The following is a 25,414-nucleotide window of genomic DNA, read 5'->3' as shown; positions in this document are numbered from 1 at the left end:
TCTTTCTCTGCACTGGCTGTATTTATGCCCCTGGCATGCGTCTATAGGGTATTACTGTATTTCACAGCAGTATATTTGGAAGTGTACTGCTTGATTTGTAGATCTGATGTTTGTCTTCCCTGAATCTATGGTTCTAATAGATCTATAGTATTCTATATTATAACAGCACATTATACATTATATTCAGCAGTGTGCAGTGAGCTAAACACAAGAATGGTCTGTATACTGCAGAGCAATAAGGTACTGTGGACAGGGAGGAGGGAGAAGATACAAAGTAATACAATTTAGCATTATTTCATGGTTTTCATCCTTTTCAGTATGCATTTAACTGGTCCTAATGACTCGATGCAATTATTGTGCCTCCCACACAAACTAAAGATTATTTAAGCTAAATGACATTCTCCAAAATTTCACAGAAATTAAAATATGATGCTCTGTGTAATACAAAATTTAGAGAAGTTTTTACATTTTCTATTTTTATAGTGTATTCTTTTAATGAACTGATGGCATGTAGATCATAACTAGGGATGAACGAATTTCATATTTTGAAATTAGTTTTCGGTTCGGGTTGTGGTATAATGTGAATTGCGTTATGGATTTTATTACCACGGACCATAACACAATTCCATGATGGAATGCATAACGGAATGCCTTTAGAGGCATTCCGTTATTCATGCCGTCATAATAGAAGTCTATGGCCTGCAGGAGAGGACTCCAACAGAACGTAAACCGGATGGATCCGTTATGCAGGCTATAGACTTCTATTATGATGGAATTAATAACGGAATGCCTCTAAATGCATTCTGTTATGCATTCCGTCATGGAATTGCGTTATGGTCCGTGGTAACGGAATCCATAACGCAATTCACATTATACCACAACCCGAACCGAAAACGAATTTCAAAATATTAAATTCACTAATCTCTAATCATAACGACCAAAAAGAACCACACACGAGAAAATAAATCCATGGTTTTCCATGTAATAAATATATTGTGATCATGTATCAAACATTTTCATTATACAATGGAGGTACATTTCCTTCATTTACAGATCGTACAGTATATTTGAAGACATTCATGTCACCTGGCCTGCGGAGCCACAGATGGAAGTGTTTTTTTCAGTGAGTCATAAATAAAGGTGCATGACAAGACAAAGGGTTAGCCTGCCCTTTTTTTAATCTACTGACAGGGTACACAGACATAAAATATTAGGTCGAAGGATTAAAGGGGTTTTCCAGGGTCTTTGAATGACAGCTGTAGTGATCTCCTGGTTGGACTCTAGGAGAAGGAGGAGCTGTGAAGCAGAACAATGCAGAGAGCACTTCACAGTGAGGCTCTGCTTCCCAGGCTCTTGCTAGAGAACTTTCTGGCAGACTAAAAGTTCATGTTCACGCCACTCCTTATAATAAAAACTACACAAAAAGAATGTTTCGCCTCCACCTAGTGCTGTTGGCAGTTTAGCACTGCCAAAACTGCTGACAGACTCCCTTTGAAGGGGTTGTCCCATATTCAACATTTATCGCATATTCTGTGGATAAGTGATAAGTGTCTGATTGTTCAACTTCTGGGACCTCCACTGATCAACTGAATGGAGCTGTGGTTGTGTATGTGCTCCATTCAAAATCTGTGGGACTGACAAAGATGGTCGAACGCTTTTTGATGTTGGCCTCGAACACTCACAATCTCCATATGTGTACCACACCATCTCTGATTGATGGTAACCAAGATTATCTTCCGAGTTGACCCTATGATATGGCAGAAGATAGCAAAGGATACTGTCACCAGCTTAGTATAGCAAAGCCTTGGTCAACATTTAGAATGTCAGGCTACTGCTTGTGTCAGATAAATGCTTAGGGTGTGTTCACATTTGCATTGTCATTTCCGCTTTTCTGTTCCATCCAAGAAGCAGAAAACTGAAAATGATGGAGTGCTAGATCCGTCACCCTATATACATCGATTTGGCATGACAGACCTCAATGACTTGCAATAGGATTCATCTGCTTCTGTTATAGTTGTGTTATTCCAGGCAAATATGACGGAACTTCTGACACAGGTGCGAACAGAACCTACATGTTCGCCCCATTAAAAATCACCATTTCCACCAAAATCCATAATGCTCAGATGTCAATTACCAATTGATACCTTTCCACAGAAATTCTCAGCCAGCTTATTTTTAAAGGCACAGAAATATTTGAATATAGAGTTTCATAAATATACTTCTCACCAAGACCTTACTGTGACAATATGCCAGGACATAACATAATAATTAAGTAATGGACCCCTTATTTCAGTGCTCAGCAGAATTATACAGTCCCTGGAGTGTCTTACTGTGCAAATGAAATCATGGTGCCAGGGCAAAGTTATCCAGTGTATTCCAGAGTATTCAATGACACGTGCATAAGATGTTGACTTGCTGTGTTGCAGGAATGGAGGACTGTGCAGGTTTTGTTTAGTTTTTAGGAGGGAATGGGTACCATACACTGTATTCTTTTCTTTGCTCTGCATTCCAGGACCATGAAGGCAAACCTAGTCCTATTTTTATTGCACCTTCCGTCTTGTCAGACTTAGTTCGGACATTGTATCCAGGTACCTTAAAAGTTTTTTCTTTTATCCTGTTCCTTTGGCTTCCAGTACAAAGCCCATGAGAAAGCAGCGATAAGCAATAAAGAAATCACCATGGCTGAGCAGAAGGCTCCCAGAGTGCCAGATAGTGATGGCATGACAGCGTGATCCAGAAGCCATTTCTTCCTTAGATTCATATCCATAATCAGCGCTTCCATCTGAAAATATGTTCCCATGATACCAAATACGTGAAAGAGCTGGTGACTGTGTCCTGGGATTGAAGAACAATACTGTTTCAGAGTGGGCTTTCACTGAAAACGAATGTATCTTTATTCTGTAATTACTGCATTAATAGTGTATAAGTATAGAAAACCAAGAAGAATTAAAATAAGAAAGCACTAGATACACGTGTTCTTGCTTTCTGAGCATATTGAGGATTGTGACTGTAGGTGGCAGTGCTTTTATTTATGGTCTCATCCAGGGGCGGACAGGCCATAGACCCTACAGAGAAATTTCCCGGTGGGCCGACCAAGCCCTCCTCTCTGCTGCTGACAGTAATTAACGCTGTGAGAATCAGGTACTCATGTACCCGGCCAGCAACCGCACAGGCCCTCCTGAATTCACCTGCTGAGGCCCACATCTCACCTCCTAAGGCCCCTGCTCCACAGACAACAGAAGGAGGATGACAGAAGATGGTAGCTATTGATGGCCACCACAGAGGGACAGCTTTTAGGGCAGTATATTGTGCTACACTGTGTTATTTGGATGGTATTTTGCACTATGGTATTGTTGTACCCGCCTACTTGTGTTGCCCTGCCTTCTGTTAATTTGGACCTGCCTACAAAATGGGGCCACTTTTATTATTGTTATTTTTTCCAGGGCCACTTTAAGTTCCCAGTCTGCCCTGGTGTCATCTATATGACTGCTTCATGGATAGAAGATGGACATTATTTTCTACTGACATATTCCACTCTACATAAATAATAATAATAATAATAACAATAATAATATATAAAATATATTATTTATTTATATACACACAAATTACAGTATGCCCCAACAAGACATCCTAAGGATTCATGGCAAGGACCCAGGATGTCTGTATAAGAAGGTAATTTATGTCTGAGCTTGATTTTTACATATTAGGTTAAAGTAAATTGGGGGGAAAACACCCACAAAAATGGCATACCTAGAGTATTCTGCTGTAAAAAAAAAAATACATTTACAGCATGCTCTAGAATAGTTGGAAAGAAATTATCAAAACAAATGTCCTAATTACTGCTAATAGTATGCAAAAATTTGAGGTGGAAAGGAATCTTTGGTGATGATAGATGGATAAAAAGAAAGATTTATAAAAAAAAATTAAAATTTAAATGTTTGAAATTTGAGCAATTTGCTCATCTCTAATGTTTATTTATGCTGTAAAGTGTAACTGATTCACTAATCTGGCCATACACATTAGAAAAAGCTTGGTAACTGACAGCAGGCTTCATGGGAAGGTTGTATTGTGGGATGCCCAATTCTCCATTGTGGTGGTAGATAATTCACTTCTCCCCACCGAAACTACTTGACTGGCTGAGCATGCATCTTCCCGGTAGTCAAGAGAAATAGCTGATGGCTGAATGAGTATGGGCAGCTTTATACCAGCTGTTGCTGTAAGTAGTCTCTGGAGGATCTTAGAAAATCAGCCCACATAAAGTTACCATTTTACAGAGAAGGAAAATCGTATAACATGAGGAACGTCACAAAACTGTATATTAGGAAAGCCCAGTGAGTGGACACCAGTTGGAGAGCAACGTGTAGATAACTCACCCACATAATCAAATCGTCCTGGGGCAAGCCTCTCCGGAAGATGTGTGGCAAACAGAAAACCAGTGAGAAAGGCAAAGATGGAATGCCAGATGTGCATGGTAAGGGTGGCATTGTGTGTGCAGTCATTACCCGAGCAAAAGAATAACTGCATGCAAACAGAAAGAGACATTCATGAGTAACCATGGTGGAAAAATACATTCTGAAATAAAATGGTATGGCCACATCACTGTCTATTAAGAAGAGATTGTTGCTAACAGCCCAGGAGAGGGGAGTGGGGGATAGGAATACAGATTTAAGGTACGGCTGACCAAACAGTCTCAAAGTGTGGAAGGATGCGCTAGCGGTGTTCCCTCTCACAGCAGCAAATTTCTGCTGTCTTCCATATACGTGCACAACAACTTGCTGACTGACTCCAATGCATGACCTTGTAGATTCTGGACCTTCTAACTTCTTGGTTGTAGATTGTCTCAGAGACATAAGTTCTCTGAGCTTGGGCCTAGCTCTGAGGAGCTTGCACAAGTAGGTCCTCTCTCTTCCTCAGCTAGAATCTCACTACTCGCAAACCAGGGAGCAGATCCAGGTCCATTTCCTGGCAGGTGGCAGTAAAATGAACCAAGGTGCTACTCCTAACCTGTCTATACAGTGCTATTAGGTATACAAACACAATAAATCACAGCATTTACCCTTTACAGTAACCCTGTTCTGGGGTACTTTAGATCTGCCAAGGACCTGATGTGTATGGGTACTGGCTGGCAAGCCAAGACTGGCCATGCATATTAGATGGGTAATATTGCAGGAAAAACTTGTTGATTTTGGTGGGATAGAGAGATGAACTGTATCAGAGGGGGCAGACAGTCATTCTCTTCTCCTTCCTACAATGAATGTAATACTCAAATATAGCAGAGCTGACCAAGTGACTTTCGGCTGGCATTCATCTATAGCCAGCTTATAGGAAGTTTTCCACAATTGATACTTATCACCTATCCAATGGATAGAGGATAAATATCTGATTGCTGGAGGCCCCACGGATCACTAGAACCGGAATCCTGAGCTCCCCTTTCATGCAATGAGAAGTCTGAATGTGCAGTACCCCTGTACAGGAGGTATTTGCAAATGGTTTACAATGTCATGTAATCTTATGTCATTTAATGTAATGTACACTCAGTGTGGCCTGGTATGGTTGGCAGGGACAGGGTTAACCACCCTGTTCCTCCCTTCTCAGGAGGGGCAGGAGTGGGCTGCCTAGACTAGTGTCTGGGGAATAGCTTGATGGGAGAGGGAGCAAAGACCATGTTCTCCTCTCCCCAGGCCCCACCTTCAAACTTCAGAGACTCACATCTCTCTGCATGCTTCTTAGCAAGAAGGATAAAAAGACATGGAGTCAAGAAAATAGAGAATCTGCATGGCGGAGCGATGAGTGAGTCAGCAAGGTAACCTGCTACTACAGCTATTGAAACTTTGCTGCCATAGAGGGATTACAGTTAATATTGTTTCATTCCTTTGGCTATAAGCCAATTAGCCTAGGTTAGCTACCCTTAGTGTGCCCATCTTGCGTAGCTGCTAGTTCGTATTAAAACCTTTTATTTCATTAAAAGGATTGCAGTCATCTTAACTTAACTTCAGTGTAATGATTCTGTGCCCAGAGAGTGGATGAAATATATTACTTTAGTCTCAGGCGTCCGCAGACGGTCTGGACCTGACAGCAATATGGAGTTTGTCTATTAATATATCAACTCTTGGTAAATAATTGGCACAATTTTAGAAAATACCTCAGCCATGTCTCTAGCTCGAGGGCTTGTAAATGATCACTCTGTAAACTTAACTCGCCCCTTGCATAATCTGGTGTATCTGATCAGATTTTGGTACAGTATCAGTTAAATTTATTTGCCTTCATTATAGTTATATTATTCTATTAATGTGCAAACAGTGGCTCTAACTATATACGTTCCACAGCTGTGCTATCACATTAATATGATCAGACTTTTGATGGTTATAGTTACATCATTACGTTGATATGCCAATGCACCACTGTTGTGATATGGGCTTGTCACAACAAGTGGATTAAAAAAGGCTAAATGTGCTATTCCTGACCGGGTTATACCAGGTCTAATGTAATCTAATTTCCAACGAGGCGTTCCTGCTGATTCAAATGCTTGCTGTCTTCTGCCTTTGTAGTTAAAACAGGACACCTGAAGCTTTCCTGCCAGCCTAGAAACCTGAGTAGATTCAGCCTGGGCTGTTTGTATGCAGGACGCCTAGAGCATTCCTGCCAGCCTAAATAGCTAGGTAGCAAATAGATTATGCCTTGGCTGTTTGTATGCAGAGAGCCTACTGAGCTCCCAACACCTGTTTTTAGATCTAAGGTAGACTGCTGCTAAAATACTAATTCAAAGCTTCCCCATATGTTTTGCCATTATTCGGCAACATTAGGGGTTAATAAAATTACAGTTTAGACACCTTACATCTTTCCTCTTTAATTCCTTGTAATGTGGTCGGTTAGTGGTACCTGAACGCATTCCTGAAGTCTGAAGTAACTGTACATGCGTACTGCACACTGAAGACCTTTAGGAGGGGCCAGTAGGCTAGAAAATATCTAGCTATGCAACAAGGAGCTCAGGTCCATTGAGGACATCGTCAGGTCCTGCATGCAAAACTTTTATTTCTGTCAAAAATAATGGATCTCAGACGGAAAGGGCAAAAACTGATGCAAAATTTGCATAAATGAGCACAATGAATGCTTAAAAAGGACTTGTCACCGCCCCTGACCTGCCTGTTTTAATATCTACATGCATTCCCCATGTAATAACAATTCTGGAGCATTTATTCTTATGGCTCTATGTTGTGTCGTTCCTTTATTATTTGCACTAGAAGTTATGAATGAATTGCTAGCAGTCTGCAGTAAGGGTACAGAGGGGTGTTACCAGTTGGGGGTGTGTACCTGGAATTGGATAGAGTCAGACTGTGCAGGTACACCCCCCCAACTGGTAACACCCCTCTGTACCCTTACTGCAGACTGCTAGCAATTCATTCATAACTTCTAGTACAAATAATAAAGGAACGGCACAACATAGAGCCATAAGAATAGATTCTCCAGAATTGTTATTACATGGGGAACATATGAAGCTATTAAAACAGGCATGTCGGGAATGGTGACAGGTCCTCTTTAAAATACAGGATCCGTTTTTTGTTTTTTTTTCCCCAGTCCTTCAGCCTAAGATGTGTCTTGCTACCGCTACCTTTCTTTGCATCATATGGGCGTCATCTAGGTGTCATGTTGGATGACTGTTACTAATATGTTGATACGAAGTTAAGAGTTCTTGCGCAGGCGCATATGCTTCAAAGGTATTGGTGACACTCATGATCGACGAACTAGCCTAGACTGAGGATTATTGGCCAGATTGCATTGCTGTCACACGAGCGCTGTTCGTTCATTGGAGAGCAGAAGAGAAAAGACCCTCCTATAGTAGTTATAAACATTGATTAAAATGGCCTCGTGTTGATAGTAGCTCCATTTCTGCGAGTAACTTGGAAAGGATTGGTCTTGGATTCAAATAGAGATATTCTTTAAAAGCTTCTTCTTTATTAGAACATATAATTTATAGCAGACATCACCACAAGGTACACGGAACTGTTGTTGACGCGTTTCGGGTATGGAACCCTTAGTCGTAACATTGTCACACAGTGAGACACTGAAATTTAAATGAAACCAGTGCTCATGCCTTCAGATTAAAGGGGGAAGGGCAAAGTCCTCATTGGTTGTCTCACTGTGTGTCACACCCATCTTCTGGTTTTGTAATTACCAGGTGAATGGGTTTCACACTATGCTGGAGCTCTCACTCAAATTAACCCTTTTGGACACTATGGTCTCTTCATATGGGTCAGATAATGAAAGGAGAGAAACCACACAGTGTGAATACCATACTTGCATGTAAAAACATTTGTTTTCATACTAAACACAGTTAAAATAAAGTAAAGTAGCCTTATATCTGTCTTGGCATTCTTGATCAGAAGGATTACATACAATTACATATATATAGCTGTCATAAAAGTGAAAATATATGTTTTTACAATTATTGGAAATAGTATTCACTGATATATGTACATCAACTCTCTTTTCAAATTTAGACCTGTTGGAACTCTAGTATTTAATCTGAATATCCAGAAGGCCTCCCGCAACAAAAGTTTTTTGCGGTAGTCACCTCCTGTGGTGGGTGCAAATACCCTCTCAATTGCAAAGGCATTAAAGCTTTTTACTTTCCGGGCGTGTTTTTGCACAAAGTGTCTCGCAACATTTGAAATGTTCAATGTATTTGGATTATTAATATAATTCAAATGCTCTAGGAGTCGATTCCTAAATTTCCGGATCGTGCTCCCATCATACATTAAGTCTTATTCAGTGCAACAGATAATATAAACCACTCCTGCAGTGTTGCAGTTTATATAGCTTTGTATTGGAAAACTGCATGAGTGGTCAGAATTATCAAATTGCTTCAGGGGGGTCACATATGTGCAGGTTTTGCATGGGTTACCCCCACATTTTGTGAACCCCCTGTAACTAAGCCAGCTTTGTTTCTTATTTCTTCCTAATCCTTTTGAGGCAAAAAGAGATGGAGACAGGGAGCAGGACAAAGTGGTAGCCCTTCTGGGTACAATTTTACATCCCAACTTTACAGCATTATATAGTATAGCATCATCATATAGAATAGGTAAACATCCTTTTATCACAGCACTGATCTTGCTGAATTCCTTGCTATATGCTATAGATAAAATTGGAATTTTGTCCTGGTCCCTGTCTCCATACACTTCAGCCCTCTTTTTTGTGATTTTGGAGCTGCTCTTGTCATTTACCGATCCAAAAAGCATTTCGTGCCTATTTTTTTTGCATAGCAATGTTCCTACCCCTCTGCAACATCCAGTCAGGATAGTTCCTGGCTTTCAATCTCTTGTCCACCAAGCTGAATTCTTCCTCTAGAAGTTCTAAGGAACTGCAATTTCTTGCAGTCCGTATGAATTCCCCCACAGGAATCGCCCTGATAGTGTGTAGAGGATGATGGCTCTTTGCATTCAAGATCGAATTGCCAGCTGTCATTTTCCTAAATGTTCGGGTGTGCACTACCTCTCCCGGACAACCGCGAAGCGTTAGGTCAAGAAAATTAATATTACAGTCATTAGTTGTACATGTAAAACGTAAGTTATAATCATTCCCATTTAAATAGGCCTCGAGGTCCGGGACGGCAGACACATCGCCCGCCCATATCATGAGCAGGTCATCGATGTATCTGCCGTACCAGACCAATCCAGACCCAAACGGGTTACTCAAGCTATAAATGTATTTCTCTTCCCAATACGCCATGGTTAGATTAGCCAATGAAGGCGAGAATTTGGCCCCCATTGACACTCCACGTGTCTGGACATAGTGCACACCATCGAACATGAAGTAATTGTGCGTTAGCAAAAAGGCCGCAACCTCACAAGCGTAATCAATATAGTCGGCATCTAATCCCGTATATGCAATTGAGAGGGTATTTGCACCCACCAGAGGAGGTGACCACCGCAAAAAACTTTTGTTGCGGGAGGCCTTCTGGATATTCAGATTAAATACTAGAGTTCCAACAGGTCTAAATTTGAAAAGAGAGTTGATGTACATATATCAGTGAATACTATTTCCAATAATTGTAAAAACATATATTTTCACTTTTATGACAGCTATATATATGTAATTGTATGTAATCCTTCTGATCAAGAATGCCAAGGCAGATATAAGGCTACTTTACTTTATTTTAACTGTGTTTAGTATGAAAACAAATGTTTTTACATGCAAGTATGGTATTCACACTGTGTGGTTTCTCTCCTTTCATTATCTGACCCATATGAAGAGACCATAGTGTCCAAAAGGGTTCATTTGAGTGAGAGCTCCAGCATAGTGTGAAACCCATTCACCTGGTAATTACAAAACCAGAAGATGGGTGTGACACACAGTGAGACAACCAATGAGGACTTTGCCCTTCCCCCTTTAATCCGAAGGCATGAGCACTGGTTTCATTTAAATTTCAGTGTCTCACTGTGTGACAATGTTACGACTAAGGGTTCCATACCCGAAACGCGTCAACAACAGTTCCGTGTACCTTGTGGTGATGTCTGCTATAAATTATATGTTCTAATAAAGAAGAAGCTTTTAAAGAATATCTCTATTTGAATCCAAGACCAATCCTTTCCAAGTTACTCGCAGTTTGCAACGGGGACACTCCCCTAAAGGTCTGGAGTCGGGAGCATTTATCAACCAGGAAGGTGAGCTGGAATAAGAGTGTTTTGCTAGTAGCTCCATTTCCCCTGAAGACGCCACAGTAGTGGTGAAACATGTCGGGGGAGCTGCAACTTAGGTTTTAGGTTTTAGGGAAATACTAGCGAATGTAGGGACAGGCAAGCAATACCAGACAACAGCGCTCCTCTAATTACAATATATAGGGATATAGAGTAAAGATCTCAATATTATAAGGACAAATAGTCAGAAAGCTGAGACCTGAACAAACATCTAATCCCCAGATACTGATAGAGATATATATAGAGGCAAGTGTCTGTTGGCAAAGCATTTCACCAACAAGGAGTCTACATTATCCCTAGCTGCAGAGCCCAGCCGCACTTCATTTTTAACCATTTTTCTTTCTTTTTTCTTCCCGTTCCATACCTTTTTTAATAAAAATAAAATAAATTGTACGTTTTAAACCAGACCAGAAATGGGAATCTACTAGCCCTAGGCTATTTGAACTGAAATGTTGGATGACTGTTACTTATTATTTTATAATATTCTTTTATGATACTTTAGTAAACTTTTGCGCTCTTAAGTCGGGAGACCCTCATACACAATAGATGGTTGGAAAGTCATGCCAAAACTGGCGAGTTCAGATTACATTTATCTAAAAGCAGCGCCATACTCTGATAAACCTAAGAATGACACAGCAGGCATATTGGCGTATACGACCTGTCTTTTTGCTGATAGTTGATACTTGGCTTCCATGAACCTGCCTGATACAGACTTCTCTATTTACCTTATGACCATCCCTCTCAATGTTCTCCAAGCTTCAGTACTCACCCGATAAAACAATGGAATGCTGTCAAACAGGTAGGGGTATGCAAAGGCTGTTACCCGCATCACCTTGCTAAGTCGGGGACGAGCCTGCTCTGGAAACCTGCAGACAATGAGAATTAATAGTACCAGTTGTTTAACTGTAACAGGTGCAATACATGAAATATGGGCAAACGTAAACCCTGATCCCAGTATGTTAGGATACACACCTAATGTTATTATTAGTGAGTAACAGAATTAAGTTGGTAATATAATTTATAGGATTAACCCCAATTACTTGACATGCACCAAAGTATACCTGTCAATGAGATAGAACCGTAGGGTTTTTCTAGATGAAAGTCTCTTCTAGAAGGACTGTTCCTCATTATATTTAGACAATATTTGTCTGCAAAGGAAAACTGTACAAAAACAGGTTCTGTTTGTAGAATGGCTGAAAAGAAAATATCATTTGATGCCTTATGGGCAAAAAGATGTCTCTTTGTTTCTGATGCATATGGAGGGATTTCTTCGTATGTATTATATAGAAATAACTAGAAATAAATGTATATATGACAGGTGCACTTTAATCCTTGCCTATTCCATACAGTGCAAATTAAAATTCCAACAAATAGGTTACAAGGAATACCAGACTCATCATTTGATGAGAAACACTGCACCTCAACAGATTTGCCCCAGATTGTTATCCTCAAACATCCAGGTAATAACAGGTAGATGGTGAGGGTGTGGAGAGAACCCCCTCATGTCCAATAGTTACCTTTCTATCAGGTGCTGGTTATAATGCAGAACAGGAATACCCAGCCTGTTGGTGACAGTTGAATAGATAAGTCCTACAGAATCTCGGAGACCTGGCATTGATTGAGGGACTGAATATATTAAACGACTGAAAAGAACATGGACCATACGGTAATCTGTCATTTCACTTAAAGGGAGCTTGTCCTTGTCCTCAACCGGGAGAGTTTGTAACCGTTTTGATGACAGTGTAGCTCTCCTATGATTATTTACCTTTATGTTCTAGCAAAAAAAAATTATAGCCCCCTAAAAGTACGTTTTTATAAATATGTTAATTCGGTGAAAAGAGCCAAAGGGTCTGTACTTAGCAGTGCTGTAACCCAGCTGTGCCCATCAGAATGGAGCCCCACTCCTTCCCTCCACCTCCCAGTCTCGGTGACGTCATCATCGGTCCACTGGAAATCTCGCACATGCGCACATGTCCTTCATGTGTACGCCTACCCCATCTGTTACCTGCTTTGTGCAGCACCTTCAATAGCTGAACTGAATACTGCTTGTGTATGCACAGTTCAGTTATTGAAGCTGCAGCCCGAAGCAGGTAACAGATGTAGCAGGTGTACACATTGACTGATCTACATTTTATTCTGGTCCAGGGTGGACTTTTCTGTCCTTCAGCATATCTTAACATACCTGGAAAAGCAGGACATTCCAGTGCTGATGACTGTGTTGAAAACTGCCCATGATACAAACCAAAGGTGGAAGGGGCTGTTCACCCATCGATCTGGGAAGATATATGCAGAGTAGGCAATGGCTGACCCTGAAATTAGAAACCCAAATTTAGTACAGAACTGATCTGAAAGCCCTGGGGCAATAAGCTAACTATAGACAACAAGGTGACCGACAGACCATGGTTGTAAAATACGGCTTTTTACCAGAAAGGGCTACTTCACATATATCCAGTTCAGTGATGTGATTCAGTTTTTCTCTGGCCTGGTGCAAAAATGCCAGAGAGAAACTGAAGCTGTAACTGATCCCATAGATATTTTATAGGGTTGTTCATAATTATCATTTGTGATGCCGGATGTCAAATAGCGCTGGAGAGAAAAACGCTGCATGCTGGGTTTTTCGATCCAATGCTATCAGTCTACATACAAAATCGTACCGCTGCACTAGAGTGTACATACACATATAGCACTTGTGTCCGTTTCCACATATACCTGGCAGAACACAACTGACGTACAGTATGTGCACCCAGCATAATAGACCCTACCAAAAGCCTGATGAAGTCACATAAACATACTGAATCTTATAGCAAAGAGTACAGATTTCTAGAGGAACTGACCATGGTGAATAAGGATACTTATTTTCCGAGACAATTTTTATACAAGGAGCCCATTCTATACGCAATGAGTAAAGCTCACAGTATAGTACAGTATATAATGAGACAAAAAAACAAAAAAGACAAACCACTGCACAATTCATACCATTATACTCCAGCTGGAGTTGGAACAGTATTTTCATAAGAGCAGTTTGGATGACTCTCTTGGCAATGTTCACACCCAAAACATTCCAATAGTATTCGTGGGGAAACGTGGTATCTGAAGCGCATACTGTAACACCTCTCTTTTATGTAAACAATTTCCTTACCCAAGCTGTACATGCTTAATGCTCCATAGTCCAGGAAAAAGCAAATGTGCCGCGCTTGGATGGACATAATACTGAATGTATGAGCACAGGTGGACATCAGAGGGTAGATGCAGCAGGACAGGAGGTAGACCAAAAGTGGCCACAAAAAGGGATCATGTAATGAGGAAAGAAGTGCCAGAATTCGCCATAGGAAGTACCTGTAGAGATATATAACATTCTTCTTAGCTTCTTGTAAGCCTGTGAACAATGATAGCTATATGTGATGTTTCATATATAACATTTATGTACTGCAAAACAAAGTCTAATAACATGATATAATTTATAGCAACATTGGATCACTTTGGCATAGTGGAAGACATTCATCAATTTTATTACATGACACGGAGGCTCCTATTGCTATCTCTCTCTTTACTGAACAACCAATAGCAGCAAAGAAAAAACCAAAACAAGTAGTCATGGTGACAAGACCCTCCCACATAAGAACCCTATAATAGTCCTGCTTAGCATATATTCCTCCTCATTCTTTGCTGCTGACCCTCAAGATAAGTACTGACTATGACTTATTTTTTCAGTGGTATTGAGAGTTCTCCTATAATATATATATAATTGTTACACTTTCACTTGGGGGTCTTTTGCCCCTTTTGCCTCCGTTTATATAGAGCCGTTTTTTGCTTCTGTGTATTCTGTTCTTCCTTTTTCAGGTTTTTTCCCCCCTTATTTCCCCTGGTGTTTTCAACTTACTGTTTGCGGCATTTAGGTGTTCCTGTGGCCCCTCTAGCTCTTATCTCCCTCTGCGTGCGTTCGGCGGCCGAGGTCTCGCGCGATTTCGGCCGCCATTTCCTTCTTCTCCCTTCTGTAGCAAGATCTTCATTCCCGCCGCTCGAAGTCTCGCGGGATTTCGGGCGCTTCTTCAAACGGCTCCAGCGTTTCTCCTAGTACCTGTCCGGTGCCCCTGGCTGTGCCCTTATTTCCTCCGGTTCCGGTACTATACTTTTCGCTCCTATATACTCCTGTGGCCACACTTCAGATTCTATTTAGTATACTCTAATTCAGTATCTGTCCTAGTCAACTGACATATATTACCTACTTAAGTGCTTCCAGACACCATCATGTCTGATGACAGCCTCTCCATAGAGCATCCTACCTCTGAGGACATGGAAGTGACCCCTCATACCCAGGTGTCAGACACCACTGCCAGTGAGACACAGGCCCTGGCAATTCAACGCTCTGTAGCGGTTGCTATCCAGGCTGCCATGGGCTCCATGTCTACTGCCATTTCTCAGTCCATCTCTGAGGCCCTTATGGCACATCCATCTTCCTCTAAGCCCTCTAGCCGCCCAAGACCGCTGAGCTCACGGGCAGCTAACACTGAACCACCAGCCTCCAGAACCAATAAGACAGGTGTGATTCCTTCCATTCAGGAGAGTGCGCTGCATTCGCGCAAAAGAGCCTATGCCCGCCAGGCAGAAAAGGCGAGGCCATGAAAAAGCGCCAGAGCGCAATATGATACAGAGTCCGAGTCAGAACTCGGATCTGAAGAGGAGGCGCAGTCTAGATCGGTGTATAGCTCAGAGCAGGAGGTCCTGGAACTATTAGAAGTGAGCCCTCCGGGGCCATCTTCAGTCCCTGCCAACCCCCCTAACACCTCTACTAGAGTCCCTTCGGAACCTCTAACTACTATACTGGATCCCTCTGGAGAGCCACTTTTCGACCCGGATGCACTCCACCATCCGAGGTCTGCGGAGTGGCTTCCATCGGATCACATTTCTAAATACCTTAAATCCAGGATACGCCAGCCCCTTAGCAAGGAGGCTAGGAACAAAATGAGGGCTGAATGCCCTAGGCCTATCATCCCAAACAAAGTCTGTGAGATGCCTATAGTGGATCTCAAAATGGACCAATTTTTGGCCAAGTCGTGCTGGAACCCCCGTAAGGGTCTAGAATCAGCCCTGAAGGCCTGTCAGGATAAATTACTTGACGTCCTCGGCCCCCTGACTAAGATATTTGAGATGGCTGAATCTGCAGGAACCCAGAACACTCAGGTAGACCCGGAGGAACTCCGGGGATGGGTCCAGCGTGCCCTGTGCATCTATTGAGAGGCGGAAAGCGATATTGTTCAAGATTGAACCTAAACTTTCTAACCTGGCCTTAACTGAGGCAGGCAAGGAGGTCCAGGGCCTCCTTTTCGGAGACTCTTTCATCAAAGATTTGTCCCGCTTCGTAGGTGCCTTCACCGCACTAGATAAAGTACAATCATCTATGAGACGTGTTTTTCAGGGACGGGCCTCCACCAGGGGCGGCAGCTCTAGGGGCCGCCTGTCTGGCCGGTCAACCGTCCAGACCCGTGGTTCGGGTCAAGGCTCGGTCTCATTCAGAAACTCCAACCAGGAGACCCGTCAACCTCCTGCCTTCTTCCAGAGGATTCTCAGGATCCAGACGCCCATTCGGTAAATCTACCAACCCCATTATCTTCTTCAACTGTTTGGCTAGGGGGCAGACTCCGTCTCTTTTCCCACGCCTGGTCAGCCATCACTGCAGACCCTTGGATTCTCTCTACCATACAGGGGTTTCATATAGAACTGGTGTGTTCCCCTATCCACATTCCACCTCCTTATCCCATTGTCCTTCCCGCCCCAAAACAACTTCTCTTGCACAGAGAATTGAAGGCTCTTTTTCTGAAAGGCACGATAGAACCGGCCCCAGCTCCTGCCCACTGCATCATCAGCAACATGTTTCTAGTGGCCAAAAAAGGAGGCCAGATGCGTCCAGTGATCAACCTTCGGCCACTGAACGCCTTTGTCTGCTATCGCCACTTCAAAATGGAGGGCATTCACCTTCTCAGAGAAATGCTCCTCCACGGAGATAGGATGGTCAAGCTAGACCTAAAAGATGCCTATCTAACAGTGCCAGTCTCCGAGACATCCAAAAATCTGCTCTGTTTCCATTGGAACAAAGAGGTATGGCGGTTCACTTGTCTACCCTTCGGCCTCTCTTCAGCTCCTTGGTGCTTCACCAAGTTGCTGCGCCCGGTCGTAGCCTGCCTCCGCAGCGCGGAGTTTGTCTGATTGTTTATCTAGACGATATTCTCCTCATGGCCCAGGACCGTGCTATCCTGCGTACACATTTGACCTGGACAATGGACCTGCTTATACCACCTAGGTTTTCTTCTCAATCTGGAGAAATCATGCCTTACCCCGGCCCAATCCATGGAATTTTTAGGCTTCACGATCAACTCTTAAACAGAGACGCTCAGCCTTTCACCGTCCAAGATCCGTGCTATCCGCAAGGAACTCCGCCACATGCTGGCCCTTCCAGAAGTTTTCTTACGTCTCCTGGCCCGCATCATAGGCCTCCTCTCCTCCTCGATCCAGGCAGTCTTCCCTGCACCTCTTCACTACCGTGCCATGCAGCGCCTCAAGATCGCCCACCTTCGCGCGGGGGTATCATACGCGGACTCGATCACCTTGGACGAGGAGACCAGAGAAGAACTAGCATGGTGGATCCGCAACTTGGAAGTTTGGAATGGCAAAGCTATTTTCAGCCCGCGCCCGGATTTCACTATAGAATCGGACGCCAGTCTGCTCGGATGGGGCGCTTATTGCAACGGAGTTACCACCGGGGGTCGCTGGTCCGTGGAGGAGTCCAGCCTCCATATCAACGCCCTGGAGCTACTCGCGGGATCCTTTGCGTTTCGCAGCTTCGCGAACAGGCTCACCAGCACCTGCATCAGACTCCGGATGGATAACATCTCCGCGGTGCGGTATGTCAACGCCATGGGAGGCACGCACTCGACTGCGTTATCCGACCTGGCACGGGACTTTTGGACCTTTTGTCTGGCCAGGGATATCACTGTCATTGCAGGATATCTGCCTGGCCTTCACAATACTCACGCGGACTGGAGTTCGCGTTTTCTGTCAGATTCCAGCGACTGGAGATTGAACACGATGGTCTTCTCATCCATATCCTCCCGGTGGGGGTCATTCTGTTTAGATCTCTTCACATCCCAGCTGAACACCCAGCTTCCCAGGTTCTTCAGCTGGCGCCTGGACCCAGATGCGGAGGCCATCGACGCCTTTCTGCAGAACTGGTCCGGCTGCCTCTTGTATGCCTTCCCTCCATTTGCTCTGATCCATCGAGTATTGGCTCAAGTCCGCCAATAGCAAGCCGAGCTGGTCCTAGTAGTCCCGTTCTGGACCACCCAGTCATGGTTCCCACAGCTTCTGGAGTGTCTGATCCAGGCCCCTCTTCTCAGACCTCCCATTAGATCCGTCAGGACTTCAACATCCTCTCTTCTTAGAGGGAACCCTCCAACTCCTAGCTTGCAGGATCTCGGGGAACCCTGGAGCGTCTCAGGAGTTTCGGAGTCAACTAGACGCCTCTTGGAAGGCGCATGGGCACCCGGAACCAGACGGGCTTATCGGGCAGCCTGGAGATCTTGGGCTGATTGGTGCCTGGCTAGACACGTGGATCCCGTTTCAGCACCTGTGACGGAGATCCTTCAATTTCTCACATCGCTTTTTGATGCTGGAAGGGCATATCGTACCATCAATGTGTTTTGTTCAGCCATTTCTGCCTCTCACCAAGGTTTTGACGGCTGTCCTGTGGGACAACACTCTTTGGTTTGCCGCCTTCTTAGGGGCTCTCGTCTTTCTCGTCCCCCCAGACCTCGTTTATCATCTACGTGGGATGTCTCTTCTGTACTATCCTTGTTCTCTTTTTGGCCATCTAACGCGGACCTTTCCTTGCGTCAACTTTCGGCTAAGTTGGTTACCTTATTCTGTTTAATTTCTTGTAAGAGAGTTTCAGCTGTCCGGGCCTTGGACCACGACGCCCGTTCCTTCACCCCGGACGGTGTTGTCTTCAATATTGCACGTCGTACTAAGAAACATTCGGTCTGTGTTGTATCCCACTTTCCCGGATGTTCCTGCCCTATGCCCAGTCGCCTGTCTGAGGGAGTACAAATCTCGTACTGTTTCACATCGCGTTTCTACATGTCCACAGCTGTTTCTGTCATACCGCCGTCCTTTTCATCCTGTCACCAGCGTCACTCTGGCGCGTTGGGTGAAGTGGATTATGTCTTTGGCAGGTGTGAACACTTCAGTTTTCACGGCGCATTCCACGAGAGGTGCTTCCGTGACTTCCATGGCGGTCGCAGGTGCCAGATTAGAGGACATTATGAGGCTAGCGGATTTGTCACGAATTTCTACGTTTTGTGAGTTTTATTTTCGTCCTCCTGTTCATATATTTTCTTTTGTGGTAAGTCAGCTTTGAACTCGCAATAGGAGCCTCCGTGTCATGTAATAAAATTGAATGATTTTCCTAGTTTATGATGTAAAGTCATGATTTTATTAAAGACACGGAGGTGAGTATTGCCCCTCCCCTTTTATTTCCCCCCCTTGGGTTCTGTTTATGGTGGATTTATATCCTTATTTGATATTCTCTGTATCTATGGCGTATTTATAGTTTGATGACTGTTTATAGACTTTGCAAGACTGGTACTTTTTTCCGATTCCCTCGCAGTATCGATTACCTGTTTTTTCTCCATGTTTCCTTTTTAGGATGAAGATTTCCAGCAGATTTGACCTGACTGGTTGTTTTTATTCTTCTCCAGCTCAGTTTTTTCGGTTGAAAGGTTCGTGTTCAGTGTTGGTTAGAGATTAGTTGCCAGACGTTCGACGTTACAGAAGAAGAGTCATAGAAAGAGGAGGAATATATGCTAAGCAGGACTATTATAGGGTTCTTATGTGGGAGGGTCTTGTCACCATGACTACTTGTTTTGGTTTTTTCTTTGCTGCTATTGGTTGTTCAGTAAAGAGAGATAGCAATACTCGCCTCCGTGTCTTTAATAAAATCATGACTTTACGTCATAGACTAGGAAAATTATTTAATTAGAGTCTGCATTGTGATTTACGTGAAATGTATCCAATGTCGTAGCATGGTTAATACATTTAATGCAGTCCAACACTTCTGTCTTGAGATGTTACTCCACTTTCTATACTTTCTTTACTGTAGTGTAAGATTGTGACAATTTTTGCAACTTTTTAAAACTAATTACCATAGCTAACCACTATTCCATCCACGGTCACTACATTTTTTTCCCAAATCAGCTCAAAGTCACAAAGCACTATTTTACTTTTTGAAGCCAACGTGTGCAGGACTTGCTACATGCATTTGACTACCTATAGTAGTTAAAGGCAAGAAGAAGGGACTCTCAAAGATGCAATGTGAGAAAGGAGTTTTCCAAAGATGGGCAGGCAGTTGATAAATTACAGATATTAAAGAGCATCTGTCAGCATGATCAACCCTATTAAACCAGGTATACTGCCTGGGTTGATCATGCTGATTCAAATGATACCTTTCTTTTGTTTGCATGGTAAACAACTGCAGATATCTGCAGATTTTTATTCATATGCAAAGGAAAAAGACAGGGCTAGACATCAGCATGCTGAAGGGAGAGCTGTGTCCTAGCATGTACATTTCATATAAACTACTTACTATAGCTTTACCATGTTAATAATGGCATTTTTCTATGCTTAGAAAGCTAATACGGGCGCAGTATATGATTATAAAGAAACCAGTAAGCTTTCTAAGCATAGAAAACCTCTATTCTCAACATGTTAAAGCTATAGTAAGTATATGATATGTACATGCTATGACAAAGTTTTAGGACACCGTTCTGCTTTCAGCATGCTGATGTCCTGTCAATCAAGGGGAGGGGGGAGTGTGCAGAGCAGAGAGGGTGTTACAAAAGCAGTGCTCCAAGGATTTAGCCCTGCCCCCTAGTGCTCCAACTTGCTTATTTGCTTATGAATAAAAATGCAGATATCTCTGCAGCCGTTTAACATACAGGCAAAAGAAAGGTGTAGTTTTAATCAGCATGATCAACCGTACCAGGCAGCATGCTTGGTTTAATAGGGTTGATCACGGTGACAGAGGCTCTTTAAGGTACGTTAAGGCAAAAATATCACCTTACCAAGGGCATATCTACAGGAGGTGCAGAAGTTGCTGTTGGACCTGGGCACAGGAGCCGGTGATGGCCCAAATTATTACTTTGCCCCATATGATGAGACGAGTACTACAAATGGCATGGAATAATAAGGGGTGGCCTAAGGCTTTATTCACACGTCAGTGATTCAAGGATGTGTGCTGGCCATGTTCTCCATGGACAGCACATGTACCTATTCAATTTAAAGGGCTTCCGTCACCCCCTACAGTCATTTTTCATTTTTTGGCTACTTAAAATCCTTATACTGCAATTTATCAATCTATAATGCTCTTACTCTTTTTCGTTCAGTAGTTTCTTAAAAAAACTGACTTTTATAATATGTAAATTACCCCTCTATCAGCAAGTAGGGCGGCTACTTGCTGGTAGCAGCCGCATCCTACTTGCTGGTAGCAGGCGCACTGATAGGAGGACGCTCGCTCGGCCGCTTCTTCCTCAGTGCGCCTGCGCCGGGTGTAGATGTGACATCATCGGCGCAGGCGCATTGAGGAAGGAGCGGCCGAGCGAGCGTCCTCCTCTCAGTGCGCCTGCGCCGACTGAAGACCGGTACGGCGCAGGCGCGAGATTTAGAACACAGACAGGGCCAGCCAGAGGACGAGAGCGCTCGCTGGCCCTGTCAATCAACATGAGGAGGGGGCGTCTTTATGAAAGGAGGATGCGGCTGCTACCAGCAAGTAGCCGCCCTACTTGCTGGTAGAGGGGTAATTTACATATTATAAAAGTCAGTTTTTTGAAGAAATTACTGAACAAAAAAAGAGTAAGAGCACTATATATTGATAAATCGCAGTATAAGGATTTTAAGTAGCCAAAAAAACAGACAGAAGCCCTTTAATGTGGTCTGTGGGTCCATGGTTTTAGCATGAAAGCATGCTCTATTTTTTCTGTATTTTGTCCATCACTCCTATTATAGTGTATGGGTCCATTAAAAAAAGCACAGTTGCAAAATGGACGTCATCCTTGTTTTTTTCTTGTTTCACAGACCATAGGATATTTTCTGAAAATAATTCTTAACTGTGTAGTGTTAATGGAACACGGATGAGACATGGAGAGCGAAAAAAAAGGACACACGGACCAAACACGGATCCCTCGCGGAAATCTTAACAGATGAATCACTGACTATCTTATCACAGATTTCATCACAGACACGGACGTGTGAATAAGGCCTAACGCAATACGATTTCTTGAGACCAAGCACTAGCCAGAGGGAATTTGATTGAAATATTTTGCAGTAAGTGCAGTAAACCTTGCAGACCACAAGCCAAAGCAGTCCTACGAAGCTTCATTTTGGTTTTTCAGATCCACCCGAAAAAAACTATGTTGAAGGCTTGATTTAAAGAGGACCTTTCATGTTTTTTTTTTTTGTTTAATTAAGTACCTTTACTTGCTTGGTATGCTCCGCTGATGCTGCCATCATTGTTCTTTTTTTCAAAAATCCTTCGCTTACCCCTCTGCAGTTTTCGCACCCAGTATGTTAATACTGAGCATCGGTACAGGGAAGAGGAGAAGCCAGGGTTTCTCAGTGGGTGTCTCCTTCTCTCTGGCAGTTTTTTCTCCCTAGCTGTGCCGTGCTCCGCTGCAATTGGACTGCAGCACAGCCAATGAGAAAGAGATGCCCACTGAGAGACCCTGGCGTCTCCTCCTGCCTGTACCGATGCTCAGTATTAACATACTGGGCGTGAAAACTGCAGAGGGGGCACAGCGGGGCAAGCGAGGGGTATTTGAAAGAAAGAACAATGATGGCAGCATCAGTGGAGTGCACCTCGTTACTAAAGGTACTTAATTAAACAAAAAATAAACAAAAATACATGAAAGGTCCTCTTTAAGCAAGTAGGACACACTGATGTATTATGTGCTTATCTTCAAACCAAGACAAAAACATTTCTAGAGTTTTGATGATGTTATCAAAATCTATCTCACTGAGAACATACATTAAACTTTATCTGGTATTAAGCATTGAAAGACACTTACAAAGAGAAAAGAAGAACTGTCGGATGAGAAAGTGGTCGCCTAATTTAGCATAGAAGAAAGGTGAAGGATCTGAAACAGAATGAAGCAGGACAGTTGGTGGTGCTCAGACGAGCCTGAGAAGTTATAATAGCTTGAAGAACATTGCAGTATCAAAAGGAAAGAATAAGATCCTATAAGTATGCATCAAATGTACAATCTTACCAGGTAGGTATAAAATGTGTCCATATATTTACAGTCTCATTGGTCATTTGGAAGAGACTTAGGATACACGCAGTGGCGGAGCATGTTGGGGAACGATATCCACAAATAATACTGTCTTCATGAAATACCTGAGGTTAAAACACAATACAGGTTTAACAAGCATTATTATTAGTTATTTTTATACTGCCAAAATATAACACATCGATGTACCTGTTCTCATTGGGGATTACAATCTAAATTTACATATCAGTATGTTTTTGGAGTGTGGGAGAATACCAGAGTGCTGGGAAGAAACCCACGCAAACACGGGGAGAACATACAAACTCCACACAGATGTTGTCCTTGGTAGGGTCCCAATCAAGGGCAACCAGCACCATGCATACATACATACATACATACATACATACATGTTCTCATGTGGCAGTTTCACCAGAACTCACCTTGGGCACCTGGTGTACATTTAGCAGCCTGGGTAACTTCCAGCTCAGCATGGCTGCAGCTTTAGATTGATTCTTTTCTTGTCTATAGCCGTTCCTGGTAATGAATTCTTCTAATGCCCTGGTAACACTGTTGTGACAAATATGTAGCATGAAGCAGTTTAGCATCAACTCTCCTTATTGTACTCCGACAACCTCCACACTGCTACTCCCTTTATCACACCCCACGCTCCACACCTTATCTGTTTATTCAGTTATCAAAAGTCTTGTAACCCCTTTAGTAGGACAGACTGACAGATGCATCTCAAATGGGCTACAGACAACTGAAAGGGAACAGCTGTGTAGATTTGGCAGCTATGTGTGGAATGGTTGTGTGTCGTGCAGACCAAAGACATCCTGACATTGTGCACTCAGAAAGGAATCAATTACAAGAAGTTTTTACTCTCTAGAACACAAATGCTCAGACCTTCCAAGGTGTGCTTTCTACACAAGGGTTTTGTCATATCTAGTATATAAATTCTGCATGGACTCAGAAGCCTTAAACATGGTTTATAAATTTTTTTGTTGAGAAAATGGAATCACATTTCTAGCGTCTTACCTTGCATACCACCCTAATGCTTGTATAATCCCCCTCTGCACTTTGTGCCAGGCGCCTGATGACTTTATGAATGGAGGGCGCTCAGCACTTCTGATGGTTTTATTGCTACAGTAAAAGGTGTTCCTTCATCCCTGTCACATTAATGTGTGTAAGAGACATTGTTTGTAATTCAATGTCACGTCCTTAGAGGATGTAAATCAGGAGGAACATTTCACAAGTTAATAAGTAACTGAGAGGGGATAGGCTAGTTAAAGTGTAATCTGGAAAGCAGATCCCAGACCCATATGTACCAGCACATACCTGGTATATCCTTTGCTTGCGGGCACAGTCAGACATGGCTTGCTGAGAGCCCCTGACCCAAAAAGCTAACAATTTACAAAGCAGAATGAAGTGAGCCTATGCAACGCACATGTAAACACAATCCCTATGAAAACAGCATGTAACAGCCTACAACAACTGCAGAGTTTGCCATCCTTATACTATATGCAGCTTCAGGTACCATATTGTGTACAAAGTCTAAGCACCCACATACCTGGTGTACACAAAGAGGACTTAATTTTGATCCGCTCCTGAATCTGCAATTGCTTTGCCAAGAGATCTGTCAGTTTCTTTACCTTTTCCCTCCTCTTTGGGCATTCTTACTCCTCCTCAAACGTTTTGTATTCTGTGTTGCCCCAAACACTTAAGACTTGTCTGACTGGTTTGTTGGGAGACCAAAGCTGAGTCATTGGCCCAGGGTGACAGGGCTGTGTGACTTAGTGACACACAGTGCACAGTAAAGTAACTCAGTATTTTTACATCATGAAATACAGTGAAGATACCTAACATTTCTAAACCGCTTATCAGAAGTATATCAACAAATTTTATGAAATCGAATTTCAAAAATGTAGTTTAAAAAAAATCAGCTGGAATCAGTTAAGACTTACCTGCATTAATGTTGTTTAATGTATTAGTAGGTAGTGGAAGTTCATTTGAACTGTAGAACTCCAGTAAAGCTGGTCCTACTTGAGATACCGGCTGCACAGCTATCTCTCCTGACCCCCATTCTGAATCGAGAGGTGGGAGTAAGCCGCTGTCAAATATTTTTGCTGGTGACTTATCTTCATGAGAAGAAAAGTGATGGGTAGGTAAAAATCAAACATGCCCAACCCTTCTCTCCCCCAACTTCTGCTGTCAGGTGGCCACATACACATTAGATTGACTCTGGTGGGACGAGCCAACCATCTAATGTGTATCTAAACAGCTGTATGTTATACAGTTGCATACATCTGCCACTATAAAAAAAAAATACAGACCTTGAGAAAGTGTGGGAGCACATGAAATGGCCATAGCCTGGATCCTTCACATCCTGTGACTATACCAGAATAAAGG

The 25,414-nt window shown here is 42.9% G+C and overlaps 1 protein-coding gene across 3 annotated transcripts; it reads right to left on the bottom strand.

The window, feature by feature from the left end:
- Nucleotides 1-2,455: 2,455 nt before the first annotated feature.
- On the bottom strand, nt 2,456-24,703 carry PAQR5 (progestin and adipoQ receptor family member 5). 3 transcript variants are annotated; one of them, XM_040414336.1, is made up of 9 exons: nt 24,576-24,703; nt 23,449-23,575; nt 23,009-23,136; nt 13,837-14,033; nt 12,880-13,006; nt 12,215-12,259; nt 11,467-11,563; nt 4,377-4,521; nt 2,456-2,835 (listed from the first exon to the last, which is right to left on the bottom strand). In XM_040414336.1, the coding sequence occupies exons 2-9, from the start codon at nt 23,497-23,499 to the stop codon at nt 2,594-2,596; spliced, it is 1,032 nt and encodes a 343-aa protein (XP_040270270.1). In that variant the 5' UTR covers nt 23,500-23,575; nt 24,576-24,703; the 3' UTR covers nt 2,456-2,593. The 3 variants fall into 3 exon arrangements, with proteins under 3 accessions (XP_040270270.1, XP_040270269.1, XP_040270271.1); XM_040414335.1 differs by lacking the exon at nt 24,576-24,703 and adding an exon at nt 24,044-24,188; XM_040414337.1 differs by lacking the exons at nt 12,215-12,259; nt 24,576-24,703 and adding an exon at nt 24,044-24,188.
- Nucleotides 24,704-25,414: the final 711 nt, after the last annotated feature.

This window comes from Bufo bufo, chromosome 1, assembly GCF_905171765.1.
Source record: "Bufo bufo chromosome 1, aBufBuf1.1, whole genome shotgun sequence".
Taxonomy (NCBI): Eukaryota; Metazoa; Chordata; class Amphibia; order Anura; family Bufonidae; genus Bufo; species Bufo bufo.
Note: the sequence above shows the minus strand (reverse complement) of the source record. Positions and strands in the feature narration are given on the sequence as shown.